This window comes from Homarus americanus, unplaced genomic scaffold, assembly GCF_018991925.1.
Source record: "Homarus americanus isolate GMGI-L3 unplaced genomic scaffold, GMGI_Hamer_2.0 scaffold30858, whole genome shotgun sequence".
NCBI lineage: Eukaryota > Metazoa > Arthropoda > Malacostraca > Decapoda > Nephropidae > Homarus > Homarus americanus.
In genome coordinates, this window is record NW_024737697.1 from 3055294 (window position 1) to 3083023 (window position 27730).

Here is a 27730-nt window from a genome sequence, read left to right on the forward strand (position 1 = left end):
ACAAATATCAACTGTTTTGCCATATTCTTTCCACGACATATTTTAACCCAGGTCCATTTTAACCCAACAGAGAGTAGTAAGAGAAGCCACAGTGATAGGAAGATGAGCCGGTGGTCGTGGATGGTGGTGGCGGTGGTGGCAGCCCTGCAGAGAGGTGGTCCGCTAGGGGCTCAAGGCATACCTGTCGAGGAGATGGAAGAGCTACCTGTGGCGCGTGTCATCCGTCAGATCAGCTTCCCAGGTAGGTGTTGTGTGTGTGTGTGTGTGTGTGTGTGTGTGTGTGTGTGTGTGTGAAACAGATGCATAAATTTAGGCAGAAATGCAGCAACAAACTACTACCCAGTTTTGATGTTACTGTACCTGACTCAGCATCACCAGCTACCATTATCAACACACAAAAAACATCTCCCCTCCCCCCCTTCCCGGGAATCCCATGCAAGAGTCAGGATGAGAGGGTGATTTTCGCTTTAAATCAACAGGGGATTTTCCAGTACAGATTGACGGTCTTCGCTTGACTTATTTTCTTTTACAACACACTGGTCTCTTCCCAGAATGATCATACAAGTGTGGAAGGATCTTGGGAAGCTTCAGCGGGATCAGGATCTCTCGGGGGAAAACCTTAGCTACTTTTATCTGGGTAATAATTGATGTGAGATAATCTTTTTTCCGCTATTTGGGAGGGGTGGGAGGTGAGGTGGGAGGAGGGTTGGGGGTGGGGTCATAGAAGTTTTTCCACATTGGCATTATTTACCCCCTTCCTCCTCCTCCTCCCCTTCCCTTCCTTTCCCCCTCCCTTCGTTTAATCCCCCCCCCCCCCCATTCCCCTCCCCCTCTCTCACCCTCCAATTCCACTTACCCTTCTCCACTTCCCCCCAGTTCTTTTTACCCGTTTCCCTTCCCACTCCCTCTCCCCCCCTCTTCCTACCTCCATCCTCCCCCTCCCCCCCATTCCTACCTCACCTCCATACACATGTTTTGCACAATTGAACAAATGGATTTTCTTTACCCTTTGGCTAAACATCGTCACTTCCACTATGTGTTTTATCTTGAGAGATATAACACAAATGTAGATGTTGTCAGCAGTACGTCTCTTTTATCTCCAGCACTCGTTATCTCCAACACTCGTTATCTCCAGCACTCGTTATCTCCCCAACACTGGTTATCTCTCCAACACTGCGCCACCAATTCGTCTCCAGGATATATTAAGTCATAAAAACAAAAACTTCAAAACATTATTTCACTTATTTTCAGGTGGAGGACAAAATGGAGGTTTCCCAGGACCAGGGGTTTCCCAAGGAGGTTTCCCAAGTTTTGGAGGTTCCCAAGGAGGCTGTAACTGCATTCCTTTAGTCACCTGCGCGTCGGTGATGACACAGGTGAGTGCAGGTATAGTGTTTACCAGTCCGATGACGTCACATTTTGGGTTTACAGTTGGCTCGTTAATGTGTTCCCTTATGGCGTTAATGTGTTCCCTTATGGCGTTAATGTGTTCCCTTGTAAACAACCCGTGAAGTCATTGCAGAAGGCCTCCCCGCCTCCTCGACGGTACAATCATAAGGTCCATTTGTTTTACTGAAAATACCTACAATTAGTTATTAATTTTTATGTTATTTTTTTGTTCTATAATTAATTTTTTTCTTGTTATTAAACGTTTAAATATATATGTTTATGTTTTGATGAAGTGACGTCATAAAAAGTTTCCAGGTGCTCACGTGTTTATGTTTTAATGACTTTGTTTATGTTTGTTTTCAGATCACGCAACAATGTAGACTGGGAAATGGTAGCCCAGGAGTCTGTTGCCCTGCATCTAACCTGGCCGGTATGTGTGAGAGAGAGAGAGAGAGAGAGAGAGAGAGAGAGAGAGAGAGAGAGAGAGAGAGAGAGAGAGATACCTAACATGTGTACAATGGTGGTTTTCGTAGAGAATTAAACACCCTGGATTAAACATGCCTAGAGTCCCTTTTATTTCTATAACAGCCCTGAGATATCCTTAAAATATCCCTGAAATATCCCTAGAACATCTCCTCAATATCCCTAGAAATATCCCAATAATATAACCATCAGTTGTCACCCCTCACAGCCCAGACCCCTGCCAGAGGACAAGGTGACAGCAAGGTGTTTAGAAACCCTAACATCAGTGTGAGGATGAAACCAATTGACCAAGGGATGCTGAACGCTGCCTGTAACAAGGGCATCAACCACGTCAACCAAGTCAACCAACTGGAACAGAACCTCCTCCGGTGAGATGGATAGATAGATAGATAGATAGATAGATAGATAGACAGATTGATAACCAGATAGACAGCCAGATTGATTATTTCCCCAAGATCCAAAGAGCAAGTGAACTAACAGGTGCACTAACTAATCAACAGCAACAACAAGGTGGTGCCGAGGAACTCACCTGCCAGCGTACACCTGAGGTTCTTCAAGACCAAGGAGAGCGCGAAGAGGATGGATCAAATAGCTACTGCCATCATCGCCGCCTCCTCCAACATGCTGAGAGAGTGAGTAGAGAGTAAGAGAAGAGAGTGGGAGTTGAGAGTGAGAGTAGAGTAGAGTGAGAGTAGAGAGTAAGAGAAGAGAGTGGGAGTTGAGAGTGAGAGTAGAGTAGAGTGAGAGTAGAGAGTAAGAGAAGAGAGTGGGAGTTGAGAGTGAGAGTAGAGTAGAGTGAGAGTAGAGAGTGGGAGTTGAGAGTGAGAGTAGAGTAGAGAGTGAGAGAAGAGAGTGGGAGTTGAGAGTGAGAGTAGAGTAGAGAGTGAGAGTAGAGAGTGAGAGTTGAGAATGAGAGTAGATTAGAGAGTGAGAGTAGAGTAGAATAGAGAGTGAGAGTAGAGAGTGAGAGTTGAGAGTAGAGTAGAGAGTGAAAGTAGAGAGTGAGAGTAGAGAGGGGAGTTGAGAGTGAGGGGTAGAGGTGGAGAGAGAGGAGAGCAGAGAGTGGAGAGGAGAGTAGAGTAGAGAGGAGAGCAGAGAGTGGGACAGAGTGAGAGAGTAGAGAGGAGAGCAGAGTGGGAGTTAGAGTGAGTGTAGTAGAGAGGAGTAGAGAGGAGACAGAGAGTGAGGAGTAGAGTAGGGAGAGGAGAGTAGAGAGGAGAGAGAGTGAGAGTAAGAGAGGGAGAGAGGAGAGTAGAGAGTGAGAGTAGAGGAGAGAATGGGAGTTGAGAGGAGAGTAGAGAGAGGAGAGTAGAGAGTGGGAGTTGAGAGTGAGAGTAGAGAGAGTGAGAGTAGAGGGAGAGTTGAGAGTGAGAGTAGAGTAGAGGAGTAGAGACAGAGAGTGGAGAGAGAGAGTTGAGAGTAGAGTAGAGAGGAAAGCAGAGAGGAGAGTAGAGAGTGGAGCAGAGTGAGTAGAGTAGAGGAGTGAGAGAGAGAGTGGGGAGTTGAGAGTGAGAGTAGAGAGTAGAGAGGGAGAGTAGAGAGGGATGAGAGAGTGAGAGTAGATTAGAGGGGGAGTAGAGTAGAGAGGAGAGTAGAGAGGGAGTTGAGAGTGAGGGGTAGAGTAGAGAGGAGAGTAGAGTAGAGAGTGAGAGAGAGGAGGGAGTTGGAGAGTAGAGTAGAGAGTGAGAGTAGAGAGTGGGAGTTGAGAGTGAGAGTAGATTAGAGGGTGGGAGTAGAGTAGAGTAGAGAGTGAGAGTAAGAGTAGATTAAAGAGTAGAGTAGAGAGTGAGAGTTAAGACTAAGAGTGAAAGTAAAGTCTAAGAGTGAGAGTAAAGACTGTGAGTAGAGTAGAGAGTGAGAGGAAGAAGGCAAGTTTAGATAGCAATTTAAAACGATAACAAAGTAAGAATTCTAAATGAATGAGTAAATATTCGCAAGGAATGGTTAGTGTGGAAGACTCAGTGTTTAAATATGACAGATAACGTAGGTAAGTAAGGATGGGCTGTTAGTATGGATGAGTAAGCGTGAACGAGTAACTGAACCAGAGTAAGAAGGAGAGAGTAAGAATCATGAGTAAGAATATTCACGTAACTCCTTGTTCTCACCCTCTCAGCTTTGGTTTGACTTCTGAGCAAGCAGGCTTCGGTTTGAGGAATATCCAGGTAGCCAATACCACTCTAGGCAGAACTTGTCCTCCCCTGCCCAGGTGTAGTAATAACAAGTACCGAACAGTTGATGGCTCCTGTAACAATATGAGACATCCTACTTGGGGCCAGTCTAATACACCGTGCCAGAGAATATTGCCTCCTACCTACGGGAATGGTCAGTGATAGTACTACTACTACTACTACTACTATTATTATTAAAATAGAAATATTATCTATATTTTCCACAACAACGGAAATCCCAACAACAGTGATAAATATAATCCAGTTTCTCAACAGGTGTAATAACGAAAGATTCACCTACCTACCTCTCCCTTCTCCAGGTGTGTCGTCGGCTCGCTCATTGAACACTAATGGGTCACCACTGCCTAATGAACGTCATATCACCAATAACATTTTGATAGACCTGGACAACCCTGACCAAGATTTCACGCTCTTCGTCATGCAGTGGGCACAGTTTATTGACCATGATTTTGCTCATGTTCCCTTTCACTCTTTCCGTAAGTGTGTGTCGATAAATGTTTGTTTGTATCTCCTGGTTGACTACAAAATACCACAAATGTCAAATTGTTATGATAAACTCACTGATTATGTTGACGACACTGAATAAAGAAATAATTTTATCTGTACGTAAGATTTGTGTATGTACTGTATAGGTACACATAACTACATACGTCTATATGTGTGTGTGTAGGTGTATCGTCCCGTTTGTGAAATTGTCCAGTTCATGACCTGGGAAAGTTCACAAACGGGACGTAGCGTACTGTATACAGGTATTTGATTTGCTCATCGTCCTATCTGGAAATAATCAGTAACAGGTCACTTATAAGACACTCAGAGCTCCCCCAGCAGCAATTCTATTTTCCATTCTGTACGGTATATCACATTAATTTATTTATTTATTCCCAGCCAACAATCAGGGAATCGAGTGCTGTGAGAACGGCCATATAGTAAACCCTCCGCCTCACCCCTTCTGCTGGCCCATCGACACAACAGGCGACCCCTTCTATGGTCCTAAGGGCAGCAACTGTATGAACTTCGTCAGGAGTATGTTTGCTGTTGGCGCCGGTGAGGATTGCACTTTTGGCTACGCTGAACAGGTATAATTAATGAACACTTTTATTTTAATCTTATCATTTCGTTTCTGTGTTTTAAGCAAATTCTTTCATTGCGAAATAACTGATTTTCTAATTAAAGTTGACTAGTTGATGGGATGTCAACAAAGAAAGTAAAATAATGAATATGATTTTAAGTGAAAACTCAAGTGAGAGAATTTGTGTTGTGATGGCGTCGTGACCTGCAAGATGGCGGCCGATATCTACCTGTCTGGTGCATTATTACTGTTTATAGATACTTGTCTTAGAGCCCACCTCTCTCTCTCTCTCTCTCTCTCTCTCTCCCATCCTGTAGCCAAAACCCACGTCCCTTCAAGCTCTCCTCACAACCACCTCCCCTCCCTACTTCCTTCAGAACCTCCTCCAGAATGATTCACTCCTACACTCTTCCTCCTAAAAGGCCCTCCAATAACTCCAACCTAACTCCTCCTTACAGCTCAATCAGATAACACACTGGATCGACGGCTCCACTGTGTACGGGTCAGACGAAGAAGAACAACGGCCACTACGAACCTTCAGAGATGGACTTCTAAAGATCTCTGGCAACAACCTCCTACCTATCAACCCTAACCAAGGAGGAGACTGTCAGGCCAAAGAACGCAACTCACTCTGCTTCCTGGCTGGTTAGTGACGCTGTTTCTTTTTGTGTGGGTGTGCGTCATGTAGGTGGAAGTGCGTCATGTAGGTGGGTGTGCGTCATGTAGGTGGGTGTGCGTCATGTAGGTGGGTGTACGTCGTGTAGGTGGGTGTGCGTCAAGTAGGTGGAAATGCGTCATGTAGGTGGGTGTATGTTATGTAGATAGGTGGATGTTATGTAGGTGGGTGTATGTTATGTAGGTGAGTGTATGTTGTGTAGGTGGGTGTATGTTATGTAGATGAGTGTATGTTATGTAGGTAAATTGAGTCGATTAGTTAAGGAATTTCTAGACTGGCATTTATCATAGAAAACTTGGTTGACATGGGAGAATTTTAGGGGAAACTGACCCAAATTCTGAGTCGTGATGCCTAACTCGAGAGAATTTTACTTTCGATCTTTGAAACTTTACTCGGGATTATAAGTTAATCTACAGAATCAGGGATAGTGTGATTCCTATGTAGCTACAGTATTTTTAAGATAGTCTGTATTTGTGTATTCAGACTGTTTCTAAATTACCTCCAGTACAGAGCTTCGTAATTCCAAAAGTTAAGTTACAGACCAACTCCTTGTAACAAAAATTTCTAATAAGGATCCAAGTGTATTTAGAAGCAGTAACAATGGCATTCATTACAAGTTTACCATTGTCACTGTACCACTGCACCATTGTCACTGTATCAATGCACCATTGTCACTGTACCACTGCACCATTGTCACTGTATCAATGTCATTTTAGCACCACTTGCACCAATGTCACTGTCCAATAAACTGCAACAATGTCATATTTTCTCCACAGGTGACTCGCGAGTGAACGAACAGCCGGGACTGACAGCCATACACACCGTCTGGATGAGGCAACACAACACAGTGGCCAGACAACTCAGGAGCATCAACCCTCAGTGGTCAGACGAGGCCGTGTTCCAGGAGGCCAGAAGGATCATTGTCGCTCAGATCCAACACATCACCTATAACGAGTGGCTGCCTATCATTGTCGGTAAGAGAGAGAGAGAGAGAGAGAGAGAGAGAGAGAGAGAGAGAGAGAGAGAGAGAGAGAGAGAGAGAGAGAGAGAGAGAGAGAGATGGAACGCATAAAAAAAATTACCAACAATATTTTTCACCTTCATTTCCCATATCAGTAAGTCATCCACACAGCCATTTATATACAGGAACTATATTAAATAAGACCCGAGACGATGAAACACCTAACTCTAAACTCAACATCTAAAGTCCGTTTGCCTCTCCCCCTAAACCACGAACCACCAGACTCATGAATCCGAAGCATTTACAGATAGAATAATGTATCAGTCTACTGCTTCGGGTTCACGAATCTGAATCTCAGGGTTCATGATTCAGGGTGAGAGGTGAACGGACTTTAGTAATCGACTGTCCCAACAAACAAACAACAGATACAAAAATTCACAGCATCTAACTTGTTAATTTCAGGTAACAATTTCATGCAGTCATTCGGTATCAATGTCCTCCAGAACGGCTACAGCTTCGACTACAATGATAACTTTAACCCAAGTATGAATAATGAGTTCTCCACTGCCGCCTTCCGATTCGGGCACACGCTGGTACAAGGAACAGTCAGGTGAGATGATGACACTCTCTATTAATCCAATTCATTTACCCGTTGTTCCTGACTCATTTATTATCGTGATTTCATTGTTTTTCTTGTTGTTCTTGGCTCTCTAACTAGTACCAGGTGTTGAGTATATAAACAGGGAAAAGTTTAGACTAGGAAAGAGGAGAGAAAGATGGAGTTTGTGTTTAGTTAAAGATGAAGAAAGTTGATCATGAACACGGGAAAAAATGATGTCATAATAATAATAATAATAATAATAATAATAATAATAATAATAATAATAATAATAATAATAATAATAATAATAATAATAATAATGGAGAAATGTGAAAATGTATCATGTCAAAAAATACATTAACAATAATAAAAAGGATTAATAATAAAATGTAATATAATACTAGTAATAAAATACATAAATAAATACAATCACTAGGAGAGAGAGATTGATTATAATAACCCACAATCAATTTACATCTCAACACCAACTCAAATCACCTTAAAACTTCTCTTTCACTGTAGTCAAACATAACTCTGCTGGTAAGTCAGCAGACCCATTCTAACCACCCTATTGCTCCTTCAGGATGATCTCTGCGGCAGGAGGCATAAGCACCGTCAGGCTCCGTGATCACTTCGACTCTCTCTCTGTCAGAGAAAGGCCCGACTGGATGACATCATTCGTAACTACAGATAGCCATCCAACAGTTCGATCCTTTTGTGTCTCAGGAACTGTCCAATCATCTCTTCCAGGTAAGGAACTCTGTCTGTCTGTCTGTCTCTCAAATTCTCCTTCCTTCTTCAAACTTCTCTCTTTGTCTCTCTGTTTTCTCTCTCACTAACTAACTCTTTCTCTCAAACTCTCCATCCAAGCCAAACTTTTCCCATATCTCTCTAACCTCTCTTACTCCCTCTTCAAACCAAACCTACTCTTTCTCTCCCCTAATTCTAACTCTCTCTCAAATTCTCCATCATACAATAGCTCCCTCTCTCTCTGTCTCTCTCTCCATCACACAATAGGCCACTATATATCTCTCCATCATGCACCAAACAGACCCCTTCCTTCTTCAGAGTTGAGGACTGGTGGTCTGAACATCACGAGGCCGGGACAGCAAGCTGTAGCCACCTACAAGCGACATAAGACATATCTGTGGTCTACGTCGGGCCAGGACCTTCAGTGACCTCACCGATCAAATTGACCCCCAGGTGAGTACTGTTTTGGTTGAAGGTGAGTACTGTTTTGGTTTTGTTTAGGTGAGTACTGTTTTGATTTGGTTCAAGGTGAGTACTGTTTTTGTTGAAGGTGAGTACTGTTTTGGTTGAAGGTGAGTACTGTTTTGGTTGAAGGTGAGTACTGTTTTGGTTGAAGGTGAGTACTGTTTTGGTTGAAGGTGAGTACTGTTTTGGTTGAAGGTGAGTACTGTTTTGGTTTTGTTTAAATGAGTACTGTTTTGATTTCGTCAGGTGATCCCTCCTTCACCACCTCCCACAGATAGCTTATCCCACCCTCATCACCCCCCACAGAAAGGTAAACAGACGGCTCATCCTTCCCTCACCGCCTCCCACAGACAGGTAAATAGACATATCAACCCTCCTTCACCAGCTCTGAAACATAGATAAACAGGCAGTTCATCCCTCCTTCACCGCCCCCTACAGATCGTTCAGACACTGTCGAGAATCTACAATTCTGTCGACGATATTGACTTCTTCGTGGGAGGCCTCGTGGAGAAGAAGGTTTCGGGTGGTCTCCTGGGCTGGACCTTCCTGTGTGTTGTAGGAGACCAGTTTGCACGACTTAAGAAGGGAGATCGCTATTTCTACGACCTTGGAGGACAGCCAGGATCCTTCAATGAGGGTAAGTCTTGTGTGTTGTTGTTGTACGTCAGTAGTAAACATTATCTTGTGTTGCGGGTCAGTAGTAAACATTATCTTGTGTTTCAGGTCAGTAGTAAACATTATCTTGTGTTGCGGGTCAGTAGTAAACATTATCTTGTGTTGCGGGTCAGTAGTAAACATTATCTTGTGTTGCGGGTCAGTAGTAAACATTATCTTGTGTTTCAGGTCAGTGGTAAACATGTTTCTGTGTTGCAGGTCAACTTCAGGAGATCCGCCGTACCTCCTGGGCCAGAATCTTATGTGACAACTCCAACATTGAGGCCGTCCAGCCCCTTGCCTTCAGGCAGACCAACAACGCTCTGTAAATCCTCACGCTGTTCTAAATCTCTGACATATTTATATAGATGTATATTTAAAAATGAATATGTATATGTCGGTTTATAAATCTACATATGTGTTTGAATGTATGTTTTTGTTTTGTTGTTGTAATGTAATTGTTTCTCTTCTCTCCCTAGTAACCAGCCTGTAGCGTGTCAAGGTCCTGGTATTCCTCGTCCTAACTTGGCTCTGTGGCAAGGCGAGAGACCAGCCGCTTAGACCCTCGTCCCTCTCCCTGTAATTCGCCCTCGTCGCCACCCTCGCCTTCAGGCCTCAGAAACTAACCCTCAGGAAAAAGTTTCTTCTCACACAAGGGACTAACACGAGTAGAGTGTCCTGGCTGCCCGTGGGGGAACTTAGGTGTCGTAAAATAGAGTGACGTAAAGTTGTTTTTCTGACCAACAAACAAACAAAAATAATACCTTATTTACTTTGATCGGGAAAACCACAAAAAAAAAAATACGATTGCACACCAAAAAAAAAAATATCCTTTCGAGGAACATGATCTTTGTTAAACTTGTCATAATTATCAACATCATAAACGACGATTAAAGTGACATACCCAGCCTCAAGTCCATAGGTATTGTAAATGGCCTCTATTGACGTGTACAAAAGAAACTCTACGTAAATAATCTTTCTCGGCCAGACTGAGTTAGGTTAGGGTTGGTTAGGTCTGATTATTTTCACTATGGTGTCTTGTCAACATCCTGGTAAACTCTGGCAATGGCTCATCTTCACTGGAGTGTCCACAAATAAAAGTGTTTTAATGATTTGGTCTTTTCTTATGTGTACAAATAGACGAAGAGGTTGATCGTGAGAGTCACTCTTCCAAATGACATAAAAGATAACTAATGTAATAAACTAAACAGGGAAATGGAAATAATATCGGAAAGGAAGAATAAAAAGAACTACAATAATTATTTTTGACATGGCTTCTCAACTGTGTATACTAATGTGCTGATTGAACCTACATGAACACACACACATAGATTATACACAAGCGTACACGAGTCTTCATTCTGGAAGATGGACAAATTGTTTAAGTTATAGGTATTGAAAAAAGTCAAATTTCCGTTTTCTTTCAAAAGCTCTTCAGTGTTTTCTAAAAATATCTATAAAATCATCAAAATTCCTAAATAAATCGTATCAGTGGTGGAAATAAAACCATGTTGAGAGTGACAATGAGGTCAGAAATTGCTAAAAGACGCAATTCAGGCCATTTCTTTGTTGTATTTTAGGCAACACAACAGTTTTGGTCGGGAATGAAGAAATCCTTATGTGTTAATTATGAATTAACAGGTAAATCGGATCACCTGAAGATCAGCCCCTAAGTTATTTATCCTTAACATTAACCAATTTAACGATAACTTTACCTAACTTAACCTAATCTAACCTAACACATATACGTTAGGTTAGGTTAGGTTAGGTATGACTGGCGAATCTGAATAGAAGAGGAAAAATGGATAAAAGAAAAGGGAGAAGGAATGGGAGCGAAAAGTAGGTGAATGGACAAGCGCGGGAGAGAAATAAGGCAGGGAGAAGGAGGGAGGAAGAAAGATGGCAGGGAGAAGGGAGGGAGGGAAAGAGAGGGAAGGAGAAGGGAAGGAGGAGGCAGGAGAAGGGGAGGGAGGGAGAAAGAGGAGGGAGAAAGGAGGAGGGGAGGGAGGCAGGGAGAAAGGGAGAGAAGGGAGGGAGGGAAAGAGGGAGGGAGGAGGAAGGAAAAAAGGAAGGGAGGAGAAAAAAGGGGAGGCGGGGGAGAAGAAGGGAGGAAGGGAGGGAAGAGGGAGGAGGAAAGGAGGGAGGAGAAAGGAGGAGGCAGGGAGAGGGAGGGAGAAAGGAAGGAGGGAGAAAGGAGGGAGGGTAGGGGTGGCCGTGACAGAAGGGTGGAGTCCGGATGTATGACCGACAGTCCGGAAATTGGTGAGGGGTAGATTGTGCGCTTCCGTTGTGTAGGTGGCGCCCTGCACCCACCCTTATGTGTGGTCACCTGTATCTCTCTCTCTCTCTCTAAGCAGTGATTGCCTCTCTCCCCCCCTCTCTCTCTCTTGCCAGTGCTTAGTCCTCTCTCTCTCTTATGATGTAGTCACCTGTTCTCTCTCTCTCTCTTATGATGTAGTCACCTTTCTCTCTCTCTTTTGATGTGATACACCTCTCTCTCTCTCTTATGATGTGGTCACCCCCTCTCTCTCTCCTCTCTCCTTTGTTTTGTATCAAGTTATTTATTTCATTTTACTGAGGTAACACACCTGGCCATGTGCTCTACCTGTGATACTGTGCGGCCTCGTCACATTGACACATGTGGACCGTGAATTACCTGTATGTGTGTGTGTGTGTGTGTGTGTGTGTGTGTGTGTGTGTGTGTGTGTGTGTGTGTGTGTGTGTGTGTGTGTGTGTGTATGTGTGTGTGTGTGTGTGTGTGTGTGTGTGTGTGTGTGTGTGTGTGTGTGTGTGTGTGTTTTGTGTGTAAACAACATGATTTTTTAGAGAGAGAGAGAGAGAGAGAACAGCTATCTCTTCTCTCCCGTGCACTGGGTGTGGCATGAATGAGGAAGCCTGTTTGTCATTATAACATGGCGAGACTACACACCAAACATCCCACCCCTCCCCCTCACCCCTCCCTCCCCTCCTCATCCACCTCCCCCTCCACCACATCCAGGTCACAACAGGACGTTCCAGCCTCCAGTCCCTCTATCACCCTCCGTCGTGACGTGTGTGTCGCTGCTCTCATCAACGGTGGAACATATAAAAAAAGACAACATAATCTTTGACTTCGAGACAACGAGAAGGAGATGTTCTCGAGTGTTAATGTACCTTGAAGGAGGGGGAGACGGTCGATCAACACTGACGGTGGAGGCAACAGGACACGACAGCAAGTCTCAGGATAAGGAGACAAAACGACACTTAAATCTAAACCTCAAGCGAAGAATCACTATCAGGTTACCTTCCCGCCTCCTAAACAACAACGGTGATAAGACTCGACCTCATGAAAGGATATCTGTCTTAACCTCACACCGACAGAAGGAGCACCATGGAGTGACCTTAACGATAGTCTTGATACTATAACTCACACTGAGGCAGGTCAAGGCAGACCAGAATCTTACACCTATGAGAGATGATAATGTCACGTCTTCTCCCGACCAGACACTCACAGGCACCCGAGGATGTAAAACCACTCTGGCTCAACTTGATCTAGCGGGCCTAAAGATCCCTGATTGTGATGGTCGTTCCAGTTATTCTGAACCATTTACAGAGAGATAATTGTGATCAGATTTTCATATCCACAAACCAGAGAGAACATAACATATCTTTTATCATCTCTTGAGGGTAGGAGTAACATTACCGACCTCCTAAACCTTTGTTGTGTTTGAGGAGGCGTACCTCAGGGGGAAGTTTGACGACCCTCGTAGATTCTCAATACCTGGAATGTAAGTGGGTATTTGATAACAGAACCACTATGGAGGAATTGTAACTTACGTGAGGCAGAAAATCATATAAAAACCTAAACAGTGAGGAAGATAATGTCTCTCAGGTCGTGTATTTGGGGTATATGTCTCAGGTCAGTTTCTTTAAGAGTGTGTTAGCGAGGCATTACATTATCCAGGAGTGTCGAACCAAGTGGACGTATCACACCGGAGACCAACTACAGCATATTGATCAACTAGGCAAGGCAGGCAGCAAGGTGAGGTGTGTTTTATTGTTCAACTCTCTGTGGATCACCTAAAGATTACCTGCTCTTCCCACATAAGCTTACTTCGCCTGGTGATTAATAAACCTTAATGTTACCTTGATTAATATCTCCTTATCCTAACCTAACTTAACCTAACTTCATGCCACCTTAACCTAATTTTACCTTACTTATATTACTTAAATCTCACCTGACCTAATCTAACATAATCAAATATACCTAACCCAACAACAACTTTCTTAAAACCCGTGCTTTTTCTATGGGAAGTTTGGCTCTAAATGAAGGCTATTAACTCTTTCCTGATTAGTTAAGGACCGGGACTGCCAACAGATCATGGAAACGAGAGAATACAGGAGACATTTCTACTCCGCTTAACACCAGAGTTTTTTCAGTCAGTCAGTCACTCAGTCAGTCAGTCAGTCAGGGAAAGTTTTCATAAACCACGGCACTTAAGAATATACTATGGCACACAGAGGCACTTATAACTCTACAGGAACAAATCATTGCCACAATTCTTCTCCATTCCCATAACACCGGCACTCTCTATAGCCCACTCCCCCATATGGCCCACCCCCACCCCACCCCAGGCCCACTCCCCGGCCCACTCACCTCAAAACCTCACCTGAAATTTCGTATAAATCTTGTTGGTAAGTCGTTCTAGTGACGGTACAGGCCCATGGAGGGAGAAAAATAGCTTAATTATTGGAAATCCTGCACATTCCATATCTTGAAGGTATAAATTCGCTGCTGGATGGAGAAGGAGGGAGGAGGGGAGGGAGGGAAAGGGAGAGGGAGAAGGAGGGAAATGAGGGAGGGAGAGGCAGTAAGGAGAGGCAAGACGAAGAAAACAAAAAAACAATATCGATTCAACTTGCGCAAATTTCTGGGAAAAAACAAGACGGCTGACTGGATACTCTTGTTGTGTCTAACATAGCTCAGTGTTTTGGTGATGTATCAACCAGCATAGGGAAGCGGGGGGGTCGAGGGGTCGGGAGGCAGGCAGGGGAGTTAAGGGGTAGACTTCAGAGCGTATATACCTCGTGGTAAGGTAGATATACTTAGATATGTCCTCAGTATCACGTAACTCTTGTCTATACTGTTACCTGAATATCTGGTCTGGGGTAGAGGCAAGCGGACGGTCTCTCTCAAGATTCAATAACGTTGTATGAAACAATTTGTGTGATTGGTTCTGAAACATTTCTTTATAGAGCCGTGAGAGTCCAGTGACACTACACTCGGGTTCGATTCCAGCTTGGATATATATATGAGAGTATATACACATTCGAACTGTGTTTTACTATGAGTATATCTAGTATATATAAATGATTCAATTAGACTTTACTGAACGGTTCGGAACACACGATTCGAAACTCTTATTCGAACTCGGAGATAAACAAATGATGAAACTCTGAGATGCCCTTTGTGTGTGTGTGTGTGTGTGTGTGTGTGTGTGTGTGTGTGTGTGTGTGTGTGTGTGTGTGTGTGTGTGTGTCCTAGGAATACTTGCCTGTGTTCTCTATTTCAGAAAGTTGTCACTCACTCTCTCACCTGTGTATATATTGTACACCTGGTGATAATTACTTCAACCGGAAGGGAGATGCAGGTATTCCCGTCCCTATTACTATGTCTGTCTGTCTGTTTGTCTGTCACTTACTCCCCGTCTCTCTCTCTCTCTCTCTCTCTCTCTCTCTCTCTCTCTCTCTCTCTCTCTCTGATCTATATACGAGGAAAGACAGAAAACATGTAATTTGAGCTTCAAATTAGTAAGCAAAAATCATTTAATTTTGGAGAGTTAGGAAAGAAGTCAGCTAGCTTTTTCCTGGCGGTAATAACAGTTGCTTAGCTTTTTCCTGGCGGTAATAACAGTTGCTTAGCTTTTTCCTGGCGGTAATAACAGTTGCTTAGCTTTTTCCTGGCGGTAATAACAGTTGCTTAGCTTTCTCCTGGCGGTAATAAAAGTTACTTAGCTTTCTCCTGGCGGTATTAACAGTTGCTTAGCTGTCTCCTGGCGGTAATAACAGTTGCTTAGTATCCTTCTGGCGGTAATAACAGTTGCTTAGCTTTCTCCTGGCGGTAATAAAAGTTACTTAGCTTTCTCCTGGCGATATTAACAGTTGCTTAGCTGTCTCCTGGTGGTAATAACAGTTGCTTAGCTTTCTCCTGGTGGTAATAACAGTTGCTTAGCTTTCTCCTAGGTGTAAAATAGGTGTTGCTGGGCTGTAGTTCATGACCTAGAGAGGAACTTTCTAACTCAAGGTGTAATTATGTTATAAGAGAGACGTCTGTTTGTCAAGTGTCATTAACTGAAACAGGTGACACCGTGACACACTGTAGCGCATCGTAACGCACTGTGACACACCATGACGCTCCGTGACACAGCATAATACACCATGACACACCGTAACACACCACAACACCATAACACACCACAACACACCGTAACACACAACACATCGTAACACACCACAACACCGTAACACACCGAAACAACATCGAAACACACTGTACCACATCATAAGGTAAAACTATTTGTAAAACAAAAGCCAAACTACATATAGCAAAATACCAAAGTAAAACTACCATTAATAAGTTCATCTTAATCACCTAAATAATAGACAAATTAAACGTGTATTTTCAAGATCTGAATTAGCCATAATAGGAAATAATTAGCATATAATTCAATTCATTACATCTAATTAACGTAATTTTCATAAATACCTGTAAGAGTGGTCTACTAATTAGCATTTGTTGTCACACCTGTTGTCGAGAATTAGATCATTGGGTCGATTTCTTTAATATATTGACCTTCAGAATTAAACTTGACCTTGGCACTACTAGAGATGGTCAGCAGTGCCATATATAAACATCTTGGCACTCATAGTCCTTCTTGTACAACACAGACAGATCCACCACTACCCTCATCCACCATTACCCTCATCCACCACTAACCTCATCCACCACTACCCTCATCCACCACTATCCTCATCCACTACTACTCTCATCCACCACTACCCTCATCCACCACTAACCTCATCCACCATTACCTCCACCACCCCATCCACCACCACCCCATCCCCCATCCACCACTACCCTCATCCACCACTACCCCATCCACCACTCATCCTATCCATCCACCACTAATCCACCACTCATCCACCACCACCCCATCCACCACTACCCTCCACCATCATCCTTATCCACCACTATCCCATCCTCCATCTACCACTACATCCACCACTAACCCCATCCACCACTCACCCTCTCATCCACCAGCCCACCACCACTCATCTACCACCACCCACATCCACCACTACATCCACCACTACCCTCAACCACCACTACTCTCATCCACCACTAACCTCATCCACCAGTACCCTTATCCACCACTACCCTCAACCACCACTACCCTCCATACCACCACTACCCTCATCCACCACTACCCTCATCCACCACTATCCTTATCCACCACTACCCTCATCCACCACTACCCTCTATATCATCTCACACCTCCACCACTAACCTCATCCACCAGTACCCTTATCCACCACTACCCTCAACCACCACTACCCTCATCCACCACTACCCTCATCCACCACTACCCTCATCCACCACTATCCTTATCCACCACTACCCTCATCCACCACTACCCTCAACCACCACCTATATCTCGCCATCTCTCCTCCTCACACTTGATAACGCTCATTCTTATGTAGTCAAGTTGAAGAATGTAGTCAAGTTGAAGAATGTAGTCAAGTTGGTCCTCCTCCTAACTGGTGCTACGCCTTGAACTCAGTCTCAATGGGTTCCAGTTCATTTTAATTCAACACTTATCCGCACTTATCAGCACTTATAAACACTTATACTGTGCATCGTGGGTCAAGATGAAGAGAAAAATTTATTACCGAATATTATTGCAGAAGGAATCAATTACTTAATCTAAACTTAAAGAAATGAGAAATTATTATTTTAAAATTGAAAATATTTTTATCATAGTTACCAATGTTATTACGCCTCTTCACACTGGTACGTTTTCTATGATGGCTTGAGGTCCACCCCTACCATCCCTTACTCGATAAAAACAAACAACTTCTAGTGCACTGCAACCTAAAATAAACATGTAAATATATAACTAAAATCACAACAGCAAAAACTTATTCAGGAAGTGTGGCGTTTCCTTTCACTTTGTCTTAGATTATATAAAGAAAAGATATTTTTTGGTTTAATTTTAGTCTAAAATCGGAAGTCAAGGTATATAAACTACGACATATACTCAGGGTTAATGGTGCTACGACATATACTCAGGGTTATTGGTGCTACGACATATACTCAGGGTTATTGGTGCTACGACATATACTCAGGGTTATTGGCGCTACGACATATACTCAGGGTTATTGGCGCTACGACATATACTCAGGGTTATTGGTGCTACGACATATACTCAGGGTTATTGGTGCTACGACATATACTCAGGGTTATTGGCGCTACGACATATACTCAGGGTTATTGGTGCTACGACATATACTCAGGGTTATTGGTGCTACGACATATACTCAGGGTTATTGGTGCTACGACATATACTCAGGGTCATTGGTGCTACGACATATACTCAGGGTTATTGGTGCTACGACATATACTCAAGGTTATTGGTGCTACGACATATACTCGGCTTGTGACGCTATTACAATCAATAAGGACCGAAGATATTGACAATTTGAGCCTGGGAATAATGATCACGTCGTAGATATGTGGGTCAGCACTCAGGTATGTACTCGCGTGTGTCTTGGGAGCGAAGGGCATAGATATAATCACTTTCATCTATATGACATGAGTAATTAATTGTAAACAACATCAAGGTGTAAGGGAGGCAAATTCGGAGCATCTGATTGGCTACTCTGTCATACTCGATTGCCAATTAACACCAGATCACACATTCACGTCATCATTTACCCTGCTCCCTCACATACAATACACAAACATTTACAATCTTTTTTTTTTTTAGGTATTGGCTACAGAAACGGCGATAGTTTATTGAAAAGAATCACTACAGTAATTTAAAGTACAGCCGGGTGACGGGAGTGTGAGACCATCAAGGTAGCGTAAATGAAATCACTGTCAACTGAGTAAAACCGACAGACTGACTACCGGGGTTGGGAGGTGATAAAGTCTCCCCTTGACATTATTGTGGTTCACTAGTGAGGTAGGAAGGCATAATGGTGGACGCTGGGTATCAAGGAGGCGTAGTGTTGTGGCGGAGGACAAACAACGGGAGTCTGGGAATCCTTATACGGAGACAATTGCGTTGTAGGATTAATACATTTCAGGGATATGGTGGAGACAGACAGAGACACACACACCCCCCCCCCACACACACACTCGCACGTACACACGCAAAAGAGGTGAAAAATATCGTGCCAGGGATAGGCTTGTTCTATTTCATTTCGGCTGAAGAAATTTAGAAAGATATGTAAAGAATGTGGTGGCGATTTGACCTTTCCCAAACCGGGCGATATTGGGAAAGGAGTCTCACGGCTAGAAGAACGTAGACATTCTGAGACATATGGCTGATGTGTGGTAGACATTCTGAGTCATATGGCTGATGTGTGGTAGACATTCTGAGTCATATGGCTGATGTGTGGTAAACATTTTGAGACATATGGCTGATGTGTGGTAGACATTCTGAGTCATATGGCTGATGTGTGGTAGACATTTTGAGACATATGACTGATGTGTGGTAGACATTCTTAGACATATCATTCAACTGTATACGATACATACAAGTGAACACACACACACACACACACAGCCTCACTGACAACAAGCCTATATTTAACATGAAAGGCTCCAACATATATGTATATTCGTCCTTAGTAATCACTATATGTTTATATGTTTAATGTTTAATAAATATGTTCCTTTATGAGTCCTCCTCTGTGTGTGTGTGTGAGCAGGTACACACTCACACACACACACATCCTAAACATACACGTATACCAACACACGAACTTCCAGCCTCCAGTGTTGCTAGGGTGATGGAGGAGGAGGAGGAGGAGAAGGAGGAGGAGGAGAAGGAGGTGGAGGAGGAGGAGGAGAAGGAGGTGGAGGAGGAGAAGGAGGAGGAGAAAGAAGAAGAAGAGAGAAGGAAGAAGAAGAAGAAGAAGGAAGAAGAGAAAGAAGGAAGAAGAAGAAGAAGAAAGAAGAGAGTAGAAAGAAGAAGAAAAAGAAGGAAGAAGAAGAAAAAGAAGGAAGAAGAAGAAGAGAGAAGAAATAAGAAGAAAGAAGAAGAAGATTAACCTTGGCCCGGTTTACCCTGAGTTATAGAAGTGCTTCATCATTAACCACCAGCCAGGGCGGACACGTCAGGTATGCAAATGTTACCTCACCTGGACAACAACAACCACCTTAGCACTCTTATACCGTAACTCTACCACACGTTAACGGGAAGAACACAGTGCTATCCCACATTACCATCACCTATCACCCATTACGTTGACTTCTTACCCTAACAACACTAATGGGAGGATAATAATGCTATCCCACACTACCATCACCCATTATATACCAGCAGTTCGGGGATATATCGCGTCTTCGATATTATGTGAACGTATATACTCTGGTGACTACTAAGATGATTTCTAGAGGGATATATACCTGTATAATTTTACAGGTATGATAGAGTATACTTAGAATGAACCATCGAACCACTAAGGAGAGAGAGAGAGAGAGAGGGGGGTGACCTTGGGTGTTTATCCTCCGTATCTACCTGACCCTCCCCCTCTCTCTCTCACACACTGCTTCTGCTAGACCTTCTTGACCTCTCTTTTCCATCTTTCTTCTTGCAGTTTCTCTCTTCATCTTCTCTATATTCTTTCTTTTCTCCCCTCTTTCTTACTTTATCTACATGTTCTCCTCTCTCACTCTATCTTCCTGCTTCTCTCCTTGTCTCTTAGTCTCTCCTTCTCTCTCTCTTATTTCTTTCTCTACAGTATGTATAAATTTCACTTATTAAGTCTTTTTTTCTCTCTCTCTCTCTCTCTCTCTCTCTGTCACTCTCATCTGTGTATCAAACGTCCCAGTCTATTAATGACTTCCTCTTTCGTCACCTTTACATTCTCCACAGGCTGAGGACCGCCACCTAGCCTGAAGCAGTCCCTTCCTCCCTCTCTCTCTCTCACCTAGCCTGAAGCAGTCCCTCCCTCTCTCTCTCATCACCTAGCCTGAAGCAGTCCTCTCCCTCTCTCTCTCACCTAGCCTGAAGCAGTCCCTCCTTCCCCCCTCTCTCTCTCTCTCACCTAGCCTGAAGCAGTTCCCGCTTCTCTCTCTCTCTCTCTCTCTCTCTCTCTCTCTCTCTCTCTTAACGGTGATGGAAAAAGTTGATTCTTTCATCTAAAAAACGTTTTGTGTTACGAAGTTTTCTCTTTCATTTTAAACGTTCATTCATTGTCAAAGTTTCATTTATTTCCCTAAAAGTGTCAATTATTTCCCTAAAAGTGTCAATTATTTCCCTAAAAGTGTCAATAATTTCCCTGAAGTTTTAAAAATTTTCTTAAAAAGTGATAATAATTTCCCTAAAGTGTTCAAATTTTTCCTAAAAAGTGATAATAATTTCCCTAAAAGCATAAATAATTTCCCGAACAGTTTCGTGTTTATATTCTACATCATGAAACTACCCCCGAAAAATACCCTCAAACAAACCCAATTACAATACCCTAATTTCTCTGTTACAGTTTTCACAACAAAATACCCTGAATGAGGTTAATACATCGTCAAAATTCACCTAATGGCGTAATATTTCTTTTAGTGTAAAGGGTGAAATAATATATGCGAACCTAATACGGCAACACTTAATTATAATCGGTAAGAGTCACTCATAATGATGTTAATTTGACATATTTATGTTCCCTATTGGATGGCAACACTGAGGTGGCATATATTCACAGCGACCTGGATCCTTCTGGTTGTGACGGGTACCACTGAATATATGATTTAACTGAAGAGATATGACGAAACTCAATTTTGTTAATCTCCAATCTCTCTCTCTCTCTCTCTCTCTCTCTCTCTCTCTCTCTCTCTCTCTCTCACACACACACACACTTACTTCCTTTGGTATTGATAACCCTCTCACTCAACCACACACTCCTTCCCTCCAAAATAAAATATCCTTCCCTCCAAAAGTAAAGATCCTTCCCTCCAAAATAAAATATCCTTCCCTCCAAAAATAAAATATCCTTCCCTCCAAAAATAAAATATCCTTCCCTCCAAAAATAAAATATCCTTCCCTCCAAAAATAAAATATCCTTCCCTCCAAAAATAAAATATCCTTCCCTCCAAAAACCTTTTCTCTTTACAACTCTCCCCAATCAACTACTTTCACCATAGCACTCGAATGGCCAGGAGAGGTGGGGGGGTGGGGGAGCAGGTCATGAGCAAACACTAGACTTCAAACAAGGAAATAAGCAAACAGAGAGGGAGGGAGGGAGGGGGGGGGGGGCAGTTGGTCAAGATTATTGGCAGGGCTTGCTACCTACAGTGTGTGGGGCTGACCTAACAGCAACGCCAGTGTCCAATGTTTGGTGGAGGGATGTGTGTGTGTGTGTGTATGTGTAAAATAATAATAATAATAATCAACGGTATATTAATAAAGTTGCAGCCGGTGGCTGAAAATATACAAACTTACATTTGATTTAGACATAATGATATGAGTTGAATACATTTACAGGGCTGTACAGTACATAAATCAGGAGCTGTTTATTATTTTAACAATTGATGGGATGGTGCTGTTCTTATATCTATCGGTGCGGGCTCTTATGGGCTGTGTTTTGTTGTAGTGGCGGACTGTGCGAGGTGGGCGGGGGACTGCTAGTGGCAGGAGGTGGCGATGACGAGGATGGTGCAGTATTCCACTGCCAAACCTTTCCAGTGCTTGGTGGTGGAGGTCACTGAGGGATGGCATTTCCAGGGTGGAGAGAGCGTTGATGCATCCGGAGTAGTCTGCGTCGAGCATGATTCTGCAGGCCGTTTTCTGTACCTTCTCTAGCCGACGTTGTTGGGTGGAGTTGAGAGAAGACGACCAGGCTGGTGACGCATACTTTAGTTTGGGGAGAATAAAGGCGTTGTAGATGGTCCTCAGCTCTGGCGTGGGTGCCCCAAGTGACCTGAGTCGTCATAGCATGTAGAGTCAGTACGAGGCTGTCTTGATAGTGTTGTTTACATGGGCCTTCCAGTCCAGTTTGTGATCTATAGTAACACTCAGGAGTTTGGCAGACTGCACTAACTGGAGAGGATGGGCACCCACTGTGACTGCTGGAGCTTGCACTGTAGTGGTGGTGGTATTGATGTGCATGACTACGGTTTTGGTGTGGTTGATGGTGACCTTGTTCTCTGTAGTCCATGCCTGTAGCCTGTCCAGGGTGCCTTGTAGCGATGAGTAGTCCGGTGAGGTGTTGTTCGCTGTAACCCCCACAGTGCAGTCATCTACGTACTACCACCTGTGAGGAGTGTCCGATAGAGCGTCGTTGATCAGGATGAGGAAGCACAGTGGTCCCATCTTGGTCCCCTGTGGGTGTGTGTGTGTGTGTGTGTGTGTGTGTGTGTGTGTGTGTGTGTGTGTGCGCGTGATTTTTTGTTTCTTTACTTTTTTATTTGGTTAGGTTAGGTTAGGTTAGGTTAGGTTAGGTTAGGTTAGGTTAGAAGACGATTGTGACGAGGATGGAATAATATATTGATCCTATTTTGTTTTTGTTTATCCATTTATTATTATTAATTGGAGTATAGACGTATGAGAGAGAGAGAGAGAGAGAGAGAGAGAGAGAGAGAGAGAGAGAGAGAGAGAGAGAGAGAGAGAGAGAGAGAGACATTGAATGAAATTGAAGGAGGACGAGAGAGAGAGAGAGAAAGAGTGAGCGAATATAAAGGGCGACACAGAGAGAGTGAATGATTGAGTGAGTGTGTAAGAGAGAGTGAGAGTGTGAGAGTGAAGGTGAGTGAGAGGGACGAAGGTGAACAGGTATATTACCACGACCCGGCCTCCTCCTCAAGGTCCCCTCACACCTGACCCACACCTGACCAGCTATACCTCCCTCCTTACCCCCTCCTTTTCTCCTCCCTTCACAGCTCAGGGGCGGATCCAGGAATATCAAAAAAGGGGGTGGGGGGGGGGGGTTTCAAGACGTTGTGGATGAGAGAATAGGACGAACATATCTTGGCCATTCTGAGGCCATTTTGAGGCCATGTGCACTTGATATTAGGAGATATTCTTAGATTAATAGTAATCACTTTTACCCCTCCACATCATCCTTCCTCCACACACACACACACACACGCACACACACACAAGGGTCCGGAAGAAGACCTCGGCTTTGCTAACTAACCAGTCAAACCTGCTGTGGCCGCTGGCCAAGGTCAGGCGGGGGTCACACCCATACTAAGGTGAGGTCCACTTTTGTTAGGTTAGGTTAGGTGAGGGCCTGGGTCCTCTACAGTATTGCACCACCTCGTTAGGTTAGGTTAGGTTAGGTCAGGTGAGGGCCTGGGTCATACAGTATTGCATCTCCTCGTTACTATAATAATAATCATCACTAAACACACAGGACCGTCATAGTCGCTGCTGCCATCTAGCGGCGGGAGGGAGAGTAATTACCGAGCTGCCAGTGTTAAGGTGACTACTACTGCTACTACTACTACTGCTACTACTATTACTACTATTACTAGTACAAGCTTAGCAACTTTGCAGCAAGTGCTGGAACGCTAGAATGTTTCAAAAGGAGGCTAGATAGATTCATGGATGATAGAGAGTGGTAGTAACTCTCGACAGGAGCTGTCATGCACAGGCCAACAGGCCTATTGCAGACTCCTTATTTTCTTATTCTTCTTATGTTCTAATAGTGTACTAATAACAATAATAATACATAACGATATTATTATTATTATTATTATTATCTTTTGTTTATTATTATTATTATTATTATCATCATTTAATTTATTAAGAACGTCAGCCACAGTCCAGTACACACACTCATACTCCTGTTCATCAGCTGTCGTAAAGTAAACAAAGTCTCCCTGGGAGGGTTTCACTGACTCGCGTGCCTTGAGACTCTACACACACACATCTGATATGAGATTCTGAATTTGAACACGGCAGCTGGGAGGAACAAGTACACGAGGAGAGATTCGCCAGTTAATCTTAGAATGGAAACAAAGAAGGGAATAGCTAGTCTTGTGTCGAATCATATGTAAGAGCGTAATTTTTTGTTGTTGATATTGCAAGTTGAAATCAAGGAGTGAAATGCGAGTTTTTAAGTAAAGTAAATTAAACCGGAAACAAATTAAGCCGACTGTATCCTAGCTAAGATTAAATCAGGCCACTGGTAACATTCTTCATACACTATCTGTTATTGCAAGACACTTTCCTGTTATTGCAAGACATTTTCCTGTTATTGCAAGACCTTCCCTTTTATAGCCAGACCTTCCCTGTTATTGCAAGACCTTCTCTGTTATTGCAAGACCTTCCCTGTTTTTGTAAGACCTTCCCTGATATTGCAAGACCTTCTCTGTTATTGCAAGGCCTTCCCTGTTATTGCAAGACCTTCCCTGTTATTGCAAGACCTTCCCTGTTATTATAAGACCTTCCCTGTTATTGCAAGACCTACCCACTACAACACAGACTATCCCTACCACAATACGGACCTTCCCAGTTATTGCCATGACCACCGATCATCAGTTATTCACACATGAGATTATTCACGCCACGGGGCATTAATAATCTCTCACGCACAGTACAGAGCAAGTTGGTTCGGCCTCATATCCTTCTCTGGTGGTGATAGAGGTGGTGATAGTAGTGGTGGTGGTGGTAGTGATGATGATGGTGATAATGGTAGTGGTGAAAGTTTCCTTACTGGTTCCTCCCTCCCTCCTGTTTGGATAAAGCCACCCCATCCCCCCCCCTTACCTCACATCTGGCCAACAACGCCTATTTGGTTAACGTCTGGCGCCGTAACGTGTTTGTGTACGAGTTTCTCTTGGTTGAGATGTTTTGTGTGGCCAAGTGTGATACTGTACTACATGGTTGCTTGGCGGGTGTACTTTTGTTTATAGGGGTTGTGGTAGTAGTAGTGATTGTGGTTGTGGTGGTAGTAGTAGTGGTGGTAGTAGTAGTGGTGGTAGTAGTAGTGGTGGTAGTAGTAGTGGTGGTGGTGGTAGTAGTAGTAGTAGTAGTAGGTAATAAAATGATGGCGAAGGCATGGCTATTGGGGGAAGCTGGAGGCCAAAAAAAAGTAGTAGTAGTAGTTGTATTGGCAGTAGAAGCAGTAGTAGTATCTTTTTATCTATAATGACGTGCCTAACTACCCTCCTCCCCCCTGATCACCAAAACCTGCTTGGCTTTCTCTCTTACCTGACACTTAATTAATTCACACCTGTTGGTAATTTGAGTCGCTGAGATAACATAACAACGTGATTTACCCCCTCCTTTAACAACTTCCTTGATAGTTGCACAATCTGTCTAACCTAACCTAACCTAACCTAACCTAATCTCAAAATTCACCAGTGTGGAGCTCCTGGATGATCAGATCTCTTGAAAATTGGCAACTCTTAAAATCAGGTATTCTTAATTATCATATATCATTTACCTCTCTCTTCTTTCTCTCTCTATCTCTCTCTATCTATCTCTCTCTCTCTCTTCTTTCTTGTTTTCGCTTCTATTATTGTGTTTAAATATATGTGAGGGGGGTGGGGATTGAAGGAAGGGTGAAGGAAGGATGGGGTGAAGGAAGGATGGGGTGAAGGAAGGAAGGGGTGAAGGAAGGAAGGGGTGAAGGAAGGATGGTGAAGGAAGGAAGGGGTGAAGGGAAGGAACTATACAAAGAAAGAGAGAAACATGGTGGAAGAAAGTAGTACATGATAGGTGAATAAAAGTGAGGAGAGAGAGAGAGAGAGAGAGAGAGAGAGAGAGAGAGAGAGAGAGAGAGAGAGAGAGAGAGAGAGAGAGAGAGAGAGAGAGAGAGAGAGTCAAGTTAAAAGTGGAAATATTTCTCACGTACACACACACACACACACAAAGACTTAGGTCACTTGGGACACCCACGCCAGAGCTGAGGACCATCTACAACGCCTTTATTCTCCCCAAACTACCGTATGCGTCACCAGCCTGGTCGTCTTCTCTCAACTCCACCCAACAACGTCAGCTAGAGAAGGTACAGAAAAGGGCCTGCAGAATCATGCTCGGCGCAGAATACTCCGGCTACACCAACGCTCTCTCCACCCTGGAAATGCCATCCCTCAGTGACCTCCACCACCAAGCACTGGAAAGGTTTGGCCGTGGACTACTGCACCACCCTCGCCACCTCCTGCCCCCCACCCAACTCACTCAGTCCGCCACTACAACAAAATTCAGCCCATAAGAGCCCGCACCGATAGATATAAGAACAGCACCATCCCATCTATTGTTAAAATAATAAACAACTCCTGATTTATGTACTGCACAGCCCTGTAAATGTATTCAATGCATATTATATTATTATGTCTAAATTAAATGTAAGTCTGTATATTTTCAGCCACCGACTGCAACTCTATTAATAAACCGTTTATTATTATTATTATTATTATTATTATTATTATTATTATTATTATTATCATTATTATTATTATTATTATTATTGTTATTATTATTATTTTCTAATTAACTATAACTGTTACTATCTGATCTATCTTAATCACTTTCTCGAATTATTTTGTTTTTGTCAATATTAACAACTAATTAACTCCCGAATTTTAGCCAATAATATTCTCAACTACAACGACAAGTTAATAAGGAAAGCTCCCGGCTGTCCCGTTGTCATGGAGACGGAAGATGTCATTAACTCCATAACCTATAGATTAAAAATACGGATTATTAAACTATTTATAAGATCATGTTAAGTCGATTCTATATTCTAAGTTTCATTAAAATTCATTGGTGTTTTTCGGAAGTTATTGCGTTTACATGATGTGTGTATACGAACAAACACACACAGATGAACGGGTGAGTGCTATAGTATTACTCTATGAATGAGAAGAGTGAGAGGGGCATAAGAAGAATTCAAACAGTAAGGTTTTGCCATGACCTAGTGACCTACTCTCCCATACAGCTATTGAACCACCTGAAGATTAGCCCCCCTAGATTATTTCACCTGATTATTTAACATATTTACGTTACCTGCGAGGGGAGGGGGTGTTAGGTTAGGTTAGGTTAGTTTAAATTAGGTTAGGTTAGGTTAGGTTCGGCATTTTATTCTCAGAGTCACGTGTGGGTGTGTTCCTCCACCTTCACTGCCTCAAACTCACCCATATTTAGAGATGGCCCATAGCCCCCCCCGCGCCCCTATTCTCCAGCCCCCAGCCCCAAGCCCCCATCCCTTCTAGCCCCCAGCCCCTAGCCCCAGGACCCCGAGTTACGTACCTGGTCAGCCTGGTTGACCTTCCCTTGGGGTGGGT

At 43.3% G+C, this 27730-nt stretch overlaps 1 protein-coding gene across 1 annotated transcript in view; it reads left to right on the forward strand.

The window, feature by feature from the left end:
* Positions 1–10349, forward strand: part of LOC121873550 (chorion peroxidase-like) — a 19624-nt gene extending 9275 nt beyond the window's left edge. The window contains 18 exon segments of the mRNA XM_042377188.1: positions 71–241; positions 1252–1376; positions 1753–1819; positions 2081–2240; positions 2373–2504; positions 3986–4194; positions 4361–4537; positions 4947–5137; positions 5589–5775; positions 6583–6780; positions 7230–7377; positions 7952–8044; positions 8046–8142; positions 8439–8495; positions 8497–8571; positions 9022–9220; positions 9457–9562; positions 9717–10349. Of these exon segments, the coding sequence (XP_042233122.1) occupies positions 103–241; positions 1252–1376; positions 1753–1819; positions 2081–2240; positions 2373–2504; positions 3986–4194; positions 4361–4537; positions 4947–5137; positions 5589–5775; positions 6583–6780; positions 7230–7377; positions 7952–8044; positions 8046–8142; positions 8439–8495; positions 8497–8571; positions 9022–9220; positions 9457–9562; positions 9717–9798 (2442 nt within the window). The 5' untranslated portion in view covers positions 71–102 and the 3' untranslated portion in view covers positions 9799–10349.
* The last annotated feature ends 17381 nt before the right edge of the window (positions 10350–27730 follow it).